Source organism: Mercenaria mercenaria, chromosome 10 (genome assembly GCF_021730395.1).
Source record: "Mercenaria mercenaria strain notata chromosome 10, MADL_Memer_1, whole genome shotgun sequence".
In the NCBI taxonomy this organism is placed as follows: Eukaryota; Metazoa; Mollusca; class Bivalvia; order Venerida; family Veneridae; genus Mercenaria; species Mercenaria mercenaria.
The window spans coordinates 69,983,585-70,000,788 of NC_069370.1; the positions used below are offsets into that span (position 1 = coordinate 69,983,585).

General features: G+C 36.4%; 1 protein-coding gene across 8 annotated transcripts in view; it reads left to right on the forward strand.

Moving 5' to 3' along the window:
* Positions 1 to 17,204, forward strand: part of LOC123560653 (thrombospondin type-1 domain-containing protein 7A-like) — a 443,009-nt gene that overhangs the window by 342,484 nt on the left and 83,321 nt on the right. For all 8 annotated transcript variants that reach the window (XM_053553308.1, XM_053553307.1, XM_053553309.1 and 5 more), the window contains 5 exons: positions 1,579 to 1,735; positions 2,273 to 2,542; positions 6,931 to 7,045; positions 14,345 to 14,604; positions 15,752 to 15,854. In XM_053553308.1, coding sequence (XP_053409283.1) covers positions 1,579 to 1,735; positions 2,273 to 2,542; positions 6,931 to 7,045; positions 14,345 to 14,604; positions 15,752 to 15,854 — 905 coding nt within the window. The remainder of the gene's footprint in view (positions 1 to 1,578; positions 1,736 to 2,272; positions 2,543 to 6,930; positions 7,046 to 14,344; positions 14,605 to 15,751; positions 15,855 to 17,204) is intronic.

Here is a 17,204-nt window from a genome sequence, read left to right on the forward strand (position 1 = left end):
CACCTGAAGCGGCACTCTACTTGCACTATACCCATGTAAAGCTTATGAAATTTTATCATAAAAGGCGATATAATTCTGGTATAATTATAGTATAATTAAAATGGAGTATGTAATCCACAATTAAACAAGACATGAAATTTACCAACTTAATAAGAAAGATTTTTATGAAGTTCAGCACTAAGCCTTGATGACAACAAGCATGAAGTTGATTGAAATTAAATATGTACCCTCTGTATGAGGGCATACATAAGATGAAAGAATTCGAAATGATGTTGTATTTACGTCATACATGAGCTCCTGAGCTGAAAGAACTTATAGAATTGAAATTTTACCTCGATCAGATGCTCCATAGTGCAAGAAGTCAAAGTTGTTTTACCTGATAGATGCTCCAGTTGCAAAAGCTTCCAAGGTTGTTTTACTGATGATGCTCCAGTTGCAAAAGCTTCCATAGTTGTTTTACCTGATAGATGCTCCAGTTGCAGAAGCTTCCATAGTTGTTTTACCTGATAGATGCTCCAGTTGCAAAAGCTTCCATAGTTGTTTTACCCGATTGATGCTCCAGTTGCAAAAGCTTCCATAGTTGTTTTACCCGATTGATGCTCCAGTTGCAAAAGCTTCCATAGTTGTTTTACCTGATTGATGCTCCAGTTGCAAAAGCTTCCATAGTTGTTTTACCCGATAGATGCTCCAGTTGCAGAAGCTTCCATAGTTGTTTTACCCGATTGATGCTCCAGTTGCAGAAGCTTCCTTAGTTGTTCAACCCGATAGATGCTCCAGTTGCAGAAGCTTCCATAGTTGTTTTAACTGATAGATACTCCACTTGCGGAAGCTTCCATAGTTGTTTTACCCGATTGATGCTCCAGTTGCAGAAGCTTCCATAGTAACTGTTGTTTTACCCGATAGATGCTCCAGTTGCAGAAGCTTCCATAGTTGTTTTACCCGATTGATGCTCCAGTTGCAGAAGCTTCCATAGTAACTGTTGTTTTACCCGATAGATGCTCCAGTTGCGAAGCTTCCATAGTTGTTTTACCCAATAGATGCTCCAGTTGCAGAAGCTTCCATAGTTGTTTTACTCGATAGATGCTCCAGTTTCAGAAGCTTCCATAGTTGTTTTACCCGATAGATACTCCAGTTGCGGAAGCTTCCATAGTTGTTTTACCCGATTGATGCTCCAGTTGCAGAAGCTTCCATAGTAACTGTTGTTTTACCCAATAGATGCTCCAGTTGCGGAAGCTTCCATAGTTGTTTTACCCGATTGATGCTCCAGTTGCGGAAGCTTCCATAGTTTTTTTACCCGATTGATGCTCCAGTTGCAGAAGCTTCCATAGTTGTTTTACCTGATTGATGCTCCAGTTGCAGAAGCTTCCATAGTTGTTTTACCTGATTGATGCTCCAGTTGCAAAAGCTTCCATTGTTGTTTTACCTGATAGATGCTCCAGTTGCAAAAGCTTCCATAGTTGTTTTACCCAAAAGAATATAAGTAATTTTACTTGGAGGACTGGGGACTTGCCAGTGTACCATGGAATCACTTCAGTTTTATTATATGTATGAAATACAGGTTTTGAAATATTGTTTCAGGTGTGAAGTTTTTACAGCACATGGTTTCATCAATGAAGCATTGGATGAGAGACTGTGTTTGTATCATTTCAAGCCCATTGATAGACGGTCCTGCTACTCACCGTGTGTTGGCGAGTGTGTGGTCAGTGAGTGGACAGCCTGGTCAAGATGTCAGCAGGTTGGTTACTTCTTTTGGTTGGTTTTGTTGTCCATTTCTGGTTTGTTTGCCTTGAATTAATTAATAGCTTTTGGCCTCAAGATTTATGTTGAAATAGGATATTTGTTAACCAACAGAAGCATCTATTCAATAAACTAAATATAGGCATTTAGCATGTTTCAAAATATTTAAACTCAACAAAGAGATTATATGCCCAGTAAAATAATTTCTAGATAGCATAGCCAGTGTCAATTATTCTATGCAGTGTATAACCAATTCGGAGTGTTTAAAATAATAAAACTCATTTTTGCTATGTTTTATTTTGATTCTTTTATGTCTACAATATAAAACAGTAGAACAAGTACTGAAAACAATTTCTTGATTACTACAAATAGGTCTTTGTGATGTCATCATTAGGGTGTCATTGAAAATAAACATTGTCATATTAGAATATAGGTTAAAACCTCATGATTATTGGGTAGAGAGCATTGTACATACAAGCAATTTATTATCTGAATTATAATTGAATATTTTGTTGAGTTTCATTTCCGATTTTAGCCATGTGCAGACCCAAACCAGGTTCAGATTCGCACCCGCACAGTACTGCGGCAACCCAGTGACGATCCTATCCATGTTTGTCCCATCCTCCTAGATGAGAGATTCTGTATCAGGGGAGACAACTGTGTAGAGTATACCTGGATTTTGACAGACTGGACCAGTTGTCTGGTGAACAATGGACAAGATGAGTGTGGGGTGGGACATAAAGAACGGTACCCAGTCTGTCAGGATCAAACAGGAAGGATTGTAGATGATGAGCTGTGTGTCTTGGTAAGTTGCCCTTACTTTTTAACTGGCTTTTGTTTGACAGAGGGTTCAAACCTGTATTTAGTAAGACCTATTTGAAAAATATTGAAAAATGACTTAGATGTGCTTTTCATTAAGAGGGGAATGATTAGGGTGGGGATGTTAAATAGCTCTGAATTTGAACAGAGATGAAAAGAAAAATAGAATAAAAGTCTGAAGCTAACCCATACAAAGATTCACAACTAGAGTTTTAATGCACTTACACTCTATCTCTTAAACAAGTTGTTGTAAGTCATTTTCTACATTATATGGCTGAAGGGTCAGGTCATAATTCTCACACCAATATTTCATGAATTATTCCTCCTTAACTCTTGCTCCAATATTATATGAATTTTGTCCATTTTGCAATTGAGGTTAAAGTTTTATTACTTTGTCTGTCTGTCTATGTTATTGCTTAAAGGTGGTTCATCAGATTTTGGTCAAGTTACGGATTTGTTTGTAACCTCAACATCTTCTCAGTGCTTAATACAAGTAACTGTTTCATTTGCTTTTACATTTTGATTTTTCTTATCCTGGTCACCTGCCAGGATATACTTTACTTGAGGGATGATATAAATATATGACCTGTTGTATTATAATGAGAGTTGACACACAAGTAATGTCATTGGAGCCATAGAAATACAACAAATATCCCTTGCCTTAGATAACTCACCTGTCACAAGTGACAAGGGAGCTTTTGGATCGCGCAGCGGTCCGTTTGTCCGTGGTGGAGTGTTGGCGTCAGTCCTAAACTGGTGCTGTGACCACTCAAGCACATTTTTTCATGGGATCTTTATGAGTTGTCTATTGAATTCTATCTTGATGATATCTAGGTCAAGTTCAAACTGGTCACGGCCATCAAAGTAGTCTAAAAATATAAAACTTTGTGTACTCTTTAGAGGCCATAATATTCACAAATCTTCATGAAAATTGTCAAATGTTCACCTTGAGATATTAGTCAAGTTTTGAACTGGTCACATGCTGTCAAAAACAGGTCATAGCCTAAAAAAAAACCTTGTGACCTATCTAGAGGCCCATATATTTTCACAAGATCAATGAAAATGGTCTGGAAAATTCACCTTGATTGATATCCTAGGTAAAGTTCGAAAACTGATCCTTGCCGTCAAAAACTAGGTCATAGGCAAATAAAAAAAACCTTGTAGACATCTCTAAAGGCCACATTTTTCATGGATCTTATGAAAGTTGGTCTAATGATCATCTTGATTTATATCTGGTCATGTTTGAAACAGGTCACGTGCGGGCAAAAAACATAGGTAGTAGGTCTAAATAGAAACCTTGTGACCTCCGAGAGGCCTATATATTTCATGAGATCTTCACGAAAATTGGTCAGAATGTTCACCTTGATGATATTAGGTCGTTCGAAACTGGTACATGCTTTCAAATAACTAGGTCAGTAGGTCAAATGATATAAAAACCTGTGACCTCTACTAGAGCCAATTTTTCATGGGATCTGTTATGAAATTTGGTCTGAGTGTTATCTTGATGAATCTAGGTCAAGTTCAAAAGTGGGTCAAGTGCCCTCCAAAACTAGGTCAGTAGGCCAGATAAGGAAAAACCTGTGACTCTCTAAGGTCAATTTTTCATGGATCTTTATGAAAATTGGTCTGAATGTCAACTTGATGATATAGGTCATTGTTGAACTGTATCACTGCCTAAAAACTAGGTCAGTAGGGTCAAATAATAAAAAAATCTTGTGACCTCTCTGAGGCCATACTTTTGAATGGGACTCTGTATGAAAGTTGTCTGAATGGTTATCTTGATATATCTAGTCAATTGAATATAGGGTCAAACTGCGTCAAAAACTAGTCCAGTAGGTCTAAAATTATTAAAATCTTTTGACCCCTCAGAGCCATATTCCAATGATCTTCATGAAATTGATCTGAAGTCACCCGATGATACCAGGTCAGTTTAAGAAACCTGGGTCACATGCTGTGAAAAACTAGCCTGTAGTATAAAAATAGAAAAACTTGACCTCTATAGAGGCCATATTTTTTCATGAGATCTTCATGAAAATTAGTGAGAATTTCACCTTGATGAATTTCTAGGTAAAGTTTAAACAGGGTCATACTTCAAAACTATGGTCAATAGGTCAAAAATAGAAAACTTGAACCTCTCTAAGACCCATATTTTCTATGGATCTTCATGAAAAATTGTCAGAATTTTTTTCTATAAAATATCTAGGTCAGGTTCAAAACTGGGGTCATATAGCTCAAAAAACTAGTCACTATTTCATATAACTAGAAAAAACGGAGTCAACTCAAAAGGTCACGTGGGAAAGGTGAGCGATTCAGGACCATCATGAGTCCCTGTTTGCAATTCTTAGCTGAACTATTTGAGGATAAACGGATACATTCAGTGGCGTCGGCCTCACCATCTTGATTTATTTAAGTTTTTGTATGTTAACTTTTCATGTGATTAAGTGCCCTATGTAGATGTGAAGTGGTGATTGCCTTTGTTAGGTTATTTGTTTTATGAAAATGCAAGTTTTTCAGGCATTGAAATATTGTCATTTTATGTATTCTGAAGCTGTTTGTATTTAAAACGAAACAACCCTAGAAAACAATATTTACCATTGTTATCATAATTGAATCAGCACTCAATTATATCTTTAACTAAAATTCAATAGAAATGCAAGTTTGGAAAAATATTATTACCTCCCTTTACCTAATATCTTGGTTGTGCATCCAAGATAGATTGTAGAAGGTACATCCAGATTTAAAACTTTCCTTTAACAGTTCATTTTGTTGAAATATCCCAATATCTATAAAATGCAAATGAAAAATTAGAAATTATACAGAAATAAAAAAAGATAAGCATCTTTGATTCAAACTTGAAATTGTTTTTTATGCAGTATTACTTTCTCCATTAAAAGAATATTTTACTGTGATATTTCACTGTTAATGAAGAAAACTTCCCTAGAAAAAACATAGGGATGGTAGCCAGTCTATCCTTTGGTTGATACCTTCCGAATTCAGCTTTTTATTTCTTTACAAAAACTTGATATGAAATATATATTTTAAGGAATTTTGATATATTTTTGTTCCTAATAAACTGATTACATTGCCTGTGATTGTTCCATAACTTTTACCTCTAGTGTGGTATAGAATTGCTTAATAATTTTCTCACATATCCAGTGTCAGTAAAGTGTCTTTTATGGGAAAGAAATTTTTATGCTCCCCGAAGAGGGGGAGATGTAGTCGCCACCTTGTCCGCCAGTCTGTCAGTCTGTCCATCACACTTAGCTAAAAAAAGTATTGAAGTTATTAAGTTGTAACCTCACACAATGATAGAGCACATTTAGAGGAAGCGCAGTGATAAGGAACCATAACTCTAGGTGGTTCCATTTTTGAATGATCTCCCTTTTTGTCAAAAGCTTGTCTGGTGTCTAAAATTATGAAAGGGATTGACTTGATACTTTACATAATGATAGAGGTCAGTGAGAGGAAGTGCAGTATCAAAGAACCATAACTCTAGCTGACCCCATTTTTGAATTATCTCCCCTTGTGTGAAAAAAAAGGTTTTGAAAACAATAAGAAGGGATGACTTGATATTTCACACAAAAATTAATATAGAGGTTATTGAAAGGAAGTGCAGTAACCAAGACCTATTCGTCTAGCTGACATTTTTGAATCATCTCCCTTTTTATAAAAAGCTTGTCCAGAGCCTAAGTCCGAAACTATATAAGGTATTGACTTGATACTAGTGTAGACAGAGGTCAGTTAGAGGATGTGCAGTGTTAAAGAACCATAACTCAAGCTGACCCCATTTTTGAATTATCTCCCTTTATGTGAAAAAAGGTTGTCCAGAACATAACTTGAAATCTATATGAGGGATTAACTTAATACTTTACATATTGATAAAAATCAGTGAGAAGGAGTGCAATGTCAAAGAGCAATAACTCTAGCTGGCCTCATTTTAATTACCTCTCGTTGTGTTAAAAAGTTTGTCCAGAGCATCTCTCCTTTACTATAAGAGATACTTTCTTCAAACTTTAAATTCTTAATAGAACACATTGAGGGGAAGTGCAATAAATATAAACAATAACTCTAGATCACCCTATTTTTATTATCTCCCTTATGCATGAAAAATTGTCCGGAGAATAACTTAAAAAGTATATAAAGGATTGACTTTTTACTTAACCCATTTAATAAGGCCTTTGAGAGGAAGTGCAGTAACTAAGAACCATAACTCTATATGACCCTGTTTTTGAATTGCCCCATTTTCTGATATTTGCTGTGGGGAGCATCCATCAGTGTTACCAATTGCCTTATTATGACAGTATTTACTTGGATCTAAAAAAGCAACAGAAGTTGTTTTCTGGAGATATTAAGCTGACCTATATCTATTTTCAGGCTCTAGGTGAATCCACAGAATTGCTTGTAGTGGCCTGTCAAATTCCATGTGATGTTGATTGTCTGCTGACAGAGTGGTCTCCCTGGAGTGAATGCAGTAGTACATGTGATCTAGGTTAGTATAGACCATTAAAGTGACCTTTCAGTATAGTTACACACCTGCCAATGCACAACAACAATACCCCCTGTTATTAAATAACTCATTCATAAACTCTGTCTAGTAGCAATGGCATCTTGGGCATCAATATTTTTATACGCCCATCTCTGAAGTGGGCTATATGTGAACTTGGGCTGCGTGGCAGTCGGCCTCTAGATTATGGCTTGATTACTAAAAAAACGAAATTTAGCCTTCCCACTCTAGTCAACAGTTCCATCTGATCTTAACAAACTCTGACATGTTTGCATAATATCTCGGCATACATACACCAAATCCCAGGCTTTGATTATCCTAATTGGGCAAGTTATGACGGGTATTTGACACTGATCTCTATAAAACATTATTCATACAATTTGATGTCATTGGACTAACTCATAGAGTGATAGTATGGAGTAGATGACCCTAAATGTTTTTGGGGTCACTCCATCAAAGGTCAAGGTCACAGAAGGACTGAACATGGAAAACCTTTTCCAATCAATAAGTTGAGAACCACTTGACCCAGAATGTTGAAACTTCATAGGATGATTGGACATGCCATGCATAGTAGATGACCCCAATTGATTTTGGGGTCAGTCAATCAAATGCAAAGGTCACAGGGGCCTGAACATGGAAAACCATTTCCGATCAATAACTTGAGAACCACTTGACCCAGATCGCTGAAAGTTCATGGAATGATTGGACATGCCTAGTAGATGACCCCTACTGATTGGTCAATATCACAGGGGCCAGAACATGAAAAATCGTTTCCAATCCATAACTTGAGAACCACTTGACCCAGAACATTGAAACTTCATGGGCTGATTGTACATGCCGAGTAGATTACCCCTATTGCATGTCAGTCACTATGCGATCCATCAGTGTCTCTTTGACTTTCGTTCCTGTCCCCTATTGACGTCTATTACTACTATGCTTTGGGGGAGACATGTGCTTTTCTACGAAAGCATCATCTAGTTAAATTACGAGTTCAGATGTCAGTCACCATTGCATATATTGCATTGAAACTTCATATACAAAGCTTCTTAGTCACCTCCTGAAATAACTAAGTTAGATTACTTTTGTTTAAATTCAATACAAATTGTGACCTTTTCTCAAGTTAGAAAAAAAGTTTTTTGTACAACAAACTATCAAGCAGTATCTTAGTAATGACTGTATGTATTGGATTGAAACATCAGATAATGCTTTCCAGTTACCAGCCCTACTGAAATATCTATGTTAGATAAGTCTGTACTGAATTCAATACAAATTGTAGCCCTTTTTTTTCATTAAATTTTGTGTGCAGCTAACTATCAAACTGTGTCTAAGTAACAGCTATATTTATTGGATTAAAACTGTACACAACCCGGGTGAAATTGACTGTTTATTACCATGGTAATTCATGGTTTGCCATGTCTGTGGTAATTGACACCACGGTCATAAAACATGGTATCAGACCATGGTCATCCAAGGTCCATGACAATGGTCAACCATGGTGATTATTGACTATCAAAAACTGTATAAATTTGAATTTAAAAGGGTTGTGAAAATTCATGACAATTGCAGTCTGTATCTGTTTTTGCAAGTCAGTCATTTTTTTTTCATAAAATTGCTAAGATGACAACAGATTATAGCCAGACTATAAATATGAATTTAAAAGGGTTGTGAAAATACATGACAATTGCAGTCTATTATCTATTTTTGCAAGTCAGTCATTTTTTTCCATAAAATTGCTAAGATGACAACAAATTATAGCCAGACTATGAAAGTTTACCTTTGAATCTGTCTATAAATGCAGGAAAACTATTCTATAACTAGGAAAACCTTAGGAGCCGAAATGCAGTCAGGTGTCTTTGGTGCATTGTAAAACTTGGTAAGTGTGAAAATTACTAACATGACCATGGTAGTCCATGGTCAACCCTGGTTGAGAAAAGTTGACCACGGTAGACCATGGTCAAACTGTTGATCGTCTTTTCTGACCATGGTCGCCCATGGCCAGTCTTATCTCACCATGGTCGACTGTGGTCCTGACCATGTTTTCACCATAGTATTTGATGGATGACCATGTTCAAAAACCGTGGTGACCATGGTCAACCATGGTCTTCATTTCATCTGGGTAATGCTTCCCAGTTACCTGACCTGCTAAAGGCCTATATAGGACTAAAAAAAGATTAAAACTTTGTGTGCAAATTTCTATCAAGCTTTATCTCAGTAACAGCTATAGTTAATTAACTGAAACTTGGAAAAATACTTCCCAGTAAATACCAGACCTGCTGATATGATAAAGTTAAATAGTGTATGGTTTGAATGAATATAAAATATGACACTTTAATGATTTAGAAAATTTGGTTAAAGTACCTGTCAAGCTGTACCTCAGAAATGATTAAAATTTCACACAAGACATCCTTCTCTTCAAACATACATATGTCATACTAAAGTTAGAAAACTCTTAATTCAAATTATGGCCATAATTTGACATAATTGTTATATTTTCTGGGATCATGGAGTACACTCTTTTTTTACTGTAATAGAATTCCACTTGGCAGGGGTGGGGTGGGGGGCATGAGGGGTGTTGCACTTTCCATTACCTCTCATGAACAGACTCAATCAAACCAAGTCTGCTATTATTTTGCTTGTTTGCATTCTATGCTTCCAAAGGATATCTTTACAGATTTTATTAGAAAATTTGGTGATAGTTTTACAGGCAACTGTTATAAAAGTTTTACTACTGTTTGCAGATCAAATTGCCCTTTCGCCTTATCTTAAATCGATAGACTTGTACCTTTATGTCACAAAAGCAGCGATGATGAAGCTATTTTTGGAACTCGTCTATACAGGTAACTCCGCCTTTCCAATACGAGTAAAAACACTGAATGAACTTGTTTGCACTGGCTGCATGACCGAGAAATGATTATTTAAATACTGTTCGAAAGGGTGTTTAACCGGATTGTAACAGATGTACTAGATATAATCTTCATTTAAAATTTAAATGAATCTTGCCACAATGTACACTACATTTAGGTAGCGCGGATGTGAAAAAAGACACCCTTTTATACATTACAGGCCTTTTTTCTGCCTTTTCAGTAACTTTTGCTGCAGGCCGTATCTCATTTTTAGTTTTCACAATAATTATAAAACGTGACTGACTCAAGATGTTGGATTCGCTCATCATTGATTGAAGGGCATAAGTTCAATTCCCGGAACCGACCATGCCTCTTTAGTTGAAGGAAGTCGGCAGTTTCTTACGAAATATGTGATTCTTAGTCTAACTAATTTGACACGATCCTAGGAAACAGTTACGAGTGATTTTCTCTACTCAAAAGAAATTGTCATCGCTAGATTTGGGTTTAGATGCTGATTTGTTGCGAATATGAGATAAATTCAAATAAAACTTACATGTATCAAAAAGTAGTCCAAATAATTGTACTCAAGAGTTGAATATCGTTACATTTTTGACTGGTTGATATCCCCTTTAGGTAGACAACGTAAAATTTCGAAATGTAAAATCGGTCTACCCGAGGTCTCTTTATTTAGACTAATCAAAAGGGAAGATTAAATTCATTCCTCATTAATTTATGTAAAAGTTATCACAATTCCCCTTAACACGATTAACGTTACACGTAATGTGTAAGCAATAAAACCAATGACTTTAAATCACGGTGTGCTGTTATTTATCCTCGATTATTTTGGTCCATTTGGAGTGACCGTCACAAATATAAAACAAACTAAACGTCGAAATTATTTTGACTTATTTGAGTCTATAAATGATTCATTCTATGAACGAAGACAAGGCTTATCAACTGCCTGTATGTAAATAACTGAAATAGTGTTTAAACGACTTCAAATAAATAGTAGATAAATTCACGTACACGTAAACCCCACCAATGAAATAAAAATAAAATAAAACTAGATCTAAAATGGAGTTAGATTTGCAATAGTTAAGCTACAGAAGACTGCAAAAGTTTGAATATCAAATAAATCAGTGTTTATGGATCTACAAGTGTTAGTAGCTTGAAGGTTCGACGAGATACCTTTCTGTAAAACCTTGTGTACCTTGCGTGGTTGGAAATTTTGTCGATAATAATTGTCATTACAAACAAAAAAGTGCTGTTTTCATTTGAACATAGTTGAACTACTAGTATTCTGTATTCTACTTTTAAAACATATCCATTATCACCTTATTGCATTTTACAATGTATATGCAAGTACGACAATACTTCAAAGACAGAGTCAGAGCGCGCGCTTTGTGTGACGTCAAGATAAAGAAAAAAAGTTTCACGACAAGGTGAATGAATAATTCATTGTGGATGAGGCGGGGTTAACCTGTCAGAATTACTCCAAAAATAGCTCAAGCTTCAGTTTCTGTGACGTAAACGTGCAACTCTATCGATTTGAAAAAAGTTGAAGGGGCAGTTTGATCTGCAAACAGTAGTATTTGTAATAAATTATACTAAAATAATTAATTTACATTAGTATTGCCAAGTTATGGCCTTGTACAACTAAGAAGTTGTGAAATGTCTTATGGACAGCTCATGCTTTACCGGTAACTTTGGTTAGGAAGTCATTTTAAATCTGTTATATTGATTTTATTGTTTATATTATATGATCATGACTGTAATGTGACTATGGCATTTCCCTTGTTGTCAGCTAAAAAATCATTACCGTCTCTTCATAAAGTGCTTCTTCGAGAAAGCTATTATATTTGTATACCTTTGGGAGATCCAGATTTGATATAATGACTTATTACTTTTGGGATATTGGAATATTCTAGTGAAATGGAGTTGCTTTCTCTATATTATAAGAAATATTTTACATGTAGGAAAACTTGTGTGATGCTACTCTGGTTCTATGATCTGATTGTTTAGAGGTTTCGATTTGTTCTGAAAATGTAACATTAATGTTTTTCTGTATGTTGAAATCAAAATGTTTTCTAACCTGCCTGCTTAACTCAATAGGGAGAGCGCAGATCCACAAATCACGGGCTGTGAGTTTGATCCCCAGTAGTTTACTTGAGGAGAACAAGTTAGTATTGGTACAGCATCCAGGAACACTGTTAATACTGTTGAAAAACAGCGTTAAACCCAAAACGAACAAGATTTTGATCAGTAAAATCTATAAGAAGATCATTTAGAAGCATAAAATGCAACCCAGCAAAATAATAGAAGACTTGGTTTGCATCTGTTCATAAGAGGTAATGAGAAGTGCAACTCCCCTCATGCTCTGTTAGCATCGGCTTTAGTGAAATTCTATGAAACAAATATTGAATGGACTCCATTATCCCGAAGCACCAGAAAATATAACAACACCGAGTATACAGTAAAGACTGCCTTAGCAACTCCTTGCTTTCAGCGATTTTCTGTCTACAATGACCTTTATATTACCTCCCGATCAATTTCACATTAAAATTGGCTTGTTTCTAGCGACCCCCTGTCTGATGCGTACAGCGACCATGATTTCTTTGCCCCAAACCAAGACTTTGAACCTTATAACGACTTTTTGACCCCTCCTCTCAAAGGGAGAAAACTTCTCCAGTACATTTCATGGAGTGTGGTTCTTGATCTTAATAACTGTGTTACCATCTTCTCGATGAAATGTAAGTGAAGCCAACAAAAAGGTCACTTAAAATATTCCAGGTCCTTGATAAAATGCTTACTAGAACATGTCTTATTTGCCTTAAACCAAGATCTCTCCTAGTCAGATTGTGTAGAGACTCCCTGTCTACAATGACCTTTTTGAAATTCTCTATAGGTTGGTCACTGTAGTCAGTCTTTACTGTACTTGGAGACTTTTACCAACGTTTTTTCAGAACTTCAAGATAGAAGAAAAGCAGAAAAGGTTATATTCTTTCATTCATGTACATTTATATTCGCAAGCTTGATAAATTATAATAAAGGATGGTCCACTGTAGGAAGACAATAAAGTAATGATAAAGGTGGCTATTGATTAATACTTGCATAATTGAATAAAATAAAAGGACATTTATGGGATATTCTTTTATGAAAAAAGCAATAAATTATTTATATTCTCATATGTTTACACTCTTTATCTAATGTTGTCACACAGGAGAGTTTACACATACTGTAAAAACATATTCTAAAGGTTTAGGAGTATGTCATCAAAACACAGAAATATTTGATAAACGAACAACATCTATACCAACAATCTACCTAGCCATTATACAGGGATCAGCCTGGACTTCTGGAGCAGGATTCAGATCTATTTTTTGGGAGAAGTTAGTAGCCTGAGCATAAGTCTCTGTATAAGTTATTTGTAAAACCACTTTTCCCTAAGCTGAAAAATGGAAACTTTGGGAGACTATTTCTCCCATGTCTCCCTCTAGGCTGATCCCTCATTATATGTTCTACCCTTCTGTCCTATAATGGATGCTTAAAATGTTCTCCAAAAGTTGCCCGTCCCCCCTTTAAAAATGAATGCCATTTGTGAAGAAATAGAAATGGAAAATTACTGAAAACTATGTTCCACCTAGTTACGTGGAATTTCAGCACTGGGACATTATTGCAAATGCATCAAAATGAAGATAAGAAACGGTTCTTTGAAAATGGTGAGGGTTTAAAGGCACTGAACTGTCTGAAAGTGTGGCCTCTTTATGCAGTCCTTTTCCAGAATTTAATGTATATATCAGTAAACTGACAATTGTTTTGTAGAGTAATATACATGTTTTTTATGCTTTTCAATTTTCTTAGGAAGGTGCAGATCTGTGGATTGTGGGGTTGCAAGTTTGATCTTTGAGAGAGTCATGTACTCCATGATGATTGTGTCTGAAATCATTCTTCCTTCACCTTTGATTCATGTGGAAAACTTGGCAGTTACTTGCAGAGAACAAATTAGTTATGATACAAATCCAGAACTCAATAGGGAGAGCGCAGATGTACAGATCTCAGGGTCGCGGGTTCTATCCCCGGGCAGGCCATATGTTCTCCGTGATTATTTGATAAAAGACATTGTGTCTGAAATCATTCGTTCTCCACCTCTGCTTCATGTAGTGAAGTTGGCATTACTTGCGGAGAAAGGTTTGTACTGGTACAGAATCCAGGAATACTGGTTAGGTTAACTACCCGCCGTTACATAACTGAAATACTGTTGAAAAATGGCATTAAACCCATAACAAACAAACAGAATCCAGAAACACTGTTTATATTAACTGCCAAAAATAATAATGTTGAAAAATGACTCTACACCCAAAAGGCAAGCAAAACAAAACAAATTAATATCATATAAATAATTGAACATGGATGCAAATATAATTTTTCTTACTTGAAACAGGAGAACAGCTTCGAATGAGAGACATAGTGGAGGAACCAAGAGGTAATGGCCGCCAATGCCCGGGCATATTTGAACAGAGGAAGCCGTGTTTTGTGCAAGGTTGTTACACTTGGATTGTCTCAGATTGGTCAGAATGCACCAATCAGAAAGGAGTATGTGGACATGGAGTTCAGACACGCAATGTCACATGTGTAGCCAATGGTGGACTTCCTGTAAATGGGACAAATTGTGAACCTGACCTAGATATCATTATACTGCCAGTAAGTTTTTCTGTAGTTTATGTTCAGATACAAGGTAATTTCCAGTGAATATATGTTTGATATTGTTTTACTTTTTTTCTATTTAAAATTATTTCAGTCTACCTTGTTTGTTCTTTTATTTTGGATTTGTGTTGTCATATCATAACTATACAGCTCTAGTAGCATATGGATATGAACCACAACATAGCATGGTTATTTATGTCCTTCTTTATATTGTTTTGCTCATTCCTGTCTTTCATGTTCATTAGACCATGTTTAAACTTTACAGGATGTTTGCCTGTGTTCAGTAGATGACCCCTGGTATTTTGGGACTCTGAAGGTCAATGATCAAGGTCACAATGACCAGAAGTCTGAAGTCATTTCCTGCTGAATAAGTAAAGAATGCTGATGATTACCTGTGGTCATTAGATGACCCCTTTGTTTTGAAACATGGTTTCTGCAAAATAACTGCTGAAGGCTTTGGGCTACAATTGTCTGTGGTCAGTAGATGACCCCTTTGTTTTGAAACATGGTTTCTGCAAAATAACTGCTGAAGGCTTTGGGTTACAATTGTCTGTGGTCATTAGATGACCCCTTTGTTTTGAAACATGGTTTCTGCAAAATAACTGCTGAAGGCTTTGGGCTACAATTGTCTGTGTTCAGTAGATGATGCCATTAATTTTGGGAGTCAGTGGGACAAAGGTCAAGTTCATAATGACCTTGAGACTGAAAAACAGTTCCTGCTCAGTCTGTAAAGAATACTTTGGCTTGCAGTTGTCAAGTTTTGTAGAATGATTGCCTGTGGTCAGTAAGAACCTCTCTTGTGTTTTGAGTTGGTAGGTCAAAGGTCATGAATGTAGCGATCTTAGGTCATCATGAAGGGGGCTGGTATTTGTTTCAGTCATGATAAAAGTTTGTATTATATTTTTCAGCACAACCCTGTACAATGCCATGCACTGGTAAAAGTGTGTATTATGCTTTTTCAGACACAATACTCTGTCCTGCTAAACATTTGCAGACAAAAAAACACATTACCCTGTCTGGTAGAAAATTGTTAAACACAGCCCTGTACAATACCATGCCGTGCTAAACATTTGTGTCATATTTTTCAGACAGAAAAGCTCCGCACATTACTCTGTCTGGCAGAAAATTGTTTTATATTTTACAGACAGAACAACCTTGTACAATACCCTGTCCTGGAGAATGTGTTATAACAGACTGGACTGAATGGAATGAATGTTTTATTGACTGCAAAAACTACGACAGACCTCGTAAGTATTTATTGATCTTTTTCAGTGTCGGGGCCTGTACTTCTTTTATAATCCATATTCGGATGAGGCAAATGCTGTGTACAAAACCAGATAAACTCAGTATTATACTTCACACTGCTGTTAAATTACCTCTTTATTTCATACCGGAACCTGAAAAAAAAACTTCACACATTTTTATTTACAGCTGGAAACAACAAGCATAACTACAGTGAAACACCGCTCGCTTGAGCATCGATGACTCGAGCACCCGGGCTCGCTCGAGCAGTTCATGTGGTCCCGACCGATTTCCTTCTATTTTCTATGTGAAATTACCATGGCTGGGTCGAGCATCGATAACTCGATCGCTCGAGTATGACACCTGGTCCCTGTGTATTAATTTACTCTTTGTTGCTTATGGCAAACTCGAGCAGAGGTGTCAAAATTTTTCACACCTTCGGCGGTCAGAATGTATCGGTTAATTTAAAATTTTAGCACGCCGTGAGAATTGCATGGTCTATTCCCCGACTATCTTAAATGTTTGTTTGTCGGTATATTTGACCTGATACTGAGATTAATTATCGACAAAAGGTGGAAGAAAAATTTTACTGATCAAAATTGTTAATTAAAATTAATTATTACTTTTTTTCTGCGGGATCGAGGAGATAATTATGAGATCTTAATGTTTTAATCAACAGTTGTTTGCATGCAAATAAAGGAAATAAGGAGGCCTTTTCATAAAATTGAGACGGTAATTATGAGATCTTAATTTGGAGAAGAAAATTGCGAATTCGATTACAGTATTTCAAATAAAAAAAACGCATAAAAATAAAATGTCTTAGCTGTTTTTTCACATGTGCCATTTACGATCTGTCATAAAGAACGTTTGTAATACGTTTTTAGTCCCCTACTGGTTGAAAACCAGTTTCGGGGACTATAGGAATGCGCTTTTCCGTCATTCCGTCCGTCCATCCGCAATTTCGTGTCCGGTCCATAACTCTGTCATCCATGAAGGGATTTTAATATTACTTGGCACAAATGTTCCCCATGATGAGACGACGTGTCATGCGCAAAACCCGGACCCCTAGCTCAAAGGTCAAGGTCACAATTGGAGGTCAAAGGTCAACAGGTTTTTTTTCCTGTCCGGTCCATAACTCTCCCATCCATGAAGGGATTTTAATATTACTTGGCACAAATGTTCCCCATGATGAGACGACGTGTCATGCGCAAAACCCGGACCCCTAGCTCAAACGTCAAGTTCACAGTTGGAGGTCAAAGGTCAACAGGGCTTTTTTCCTGTCTGGTCCATAACTCTCCCATCCATGAAGGGATTTTAATATTACTTGGCACAAATCTTCCCCATGATGTGAAGAC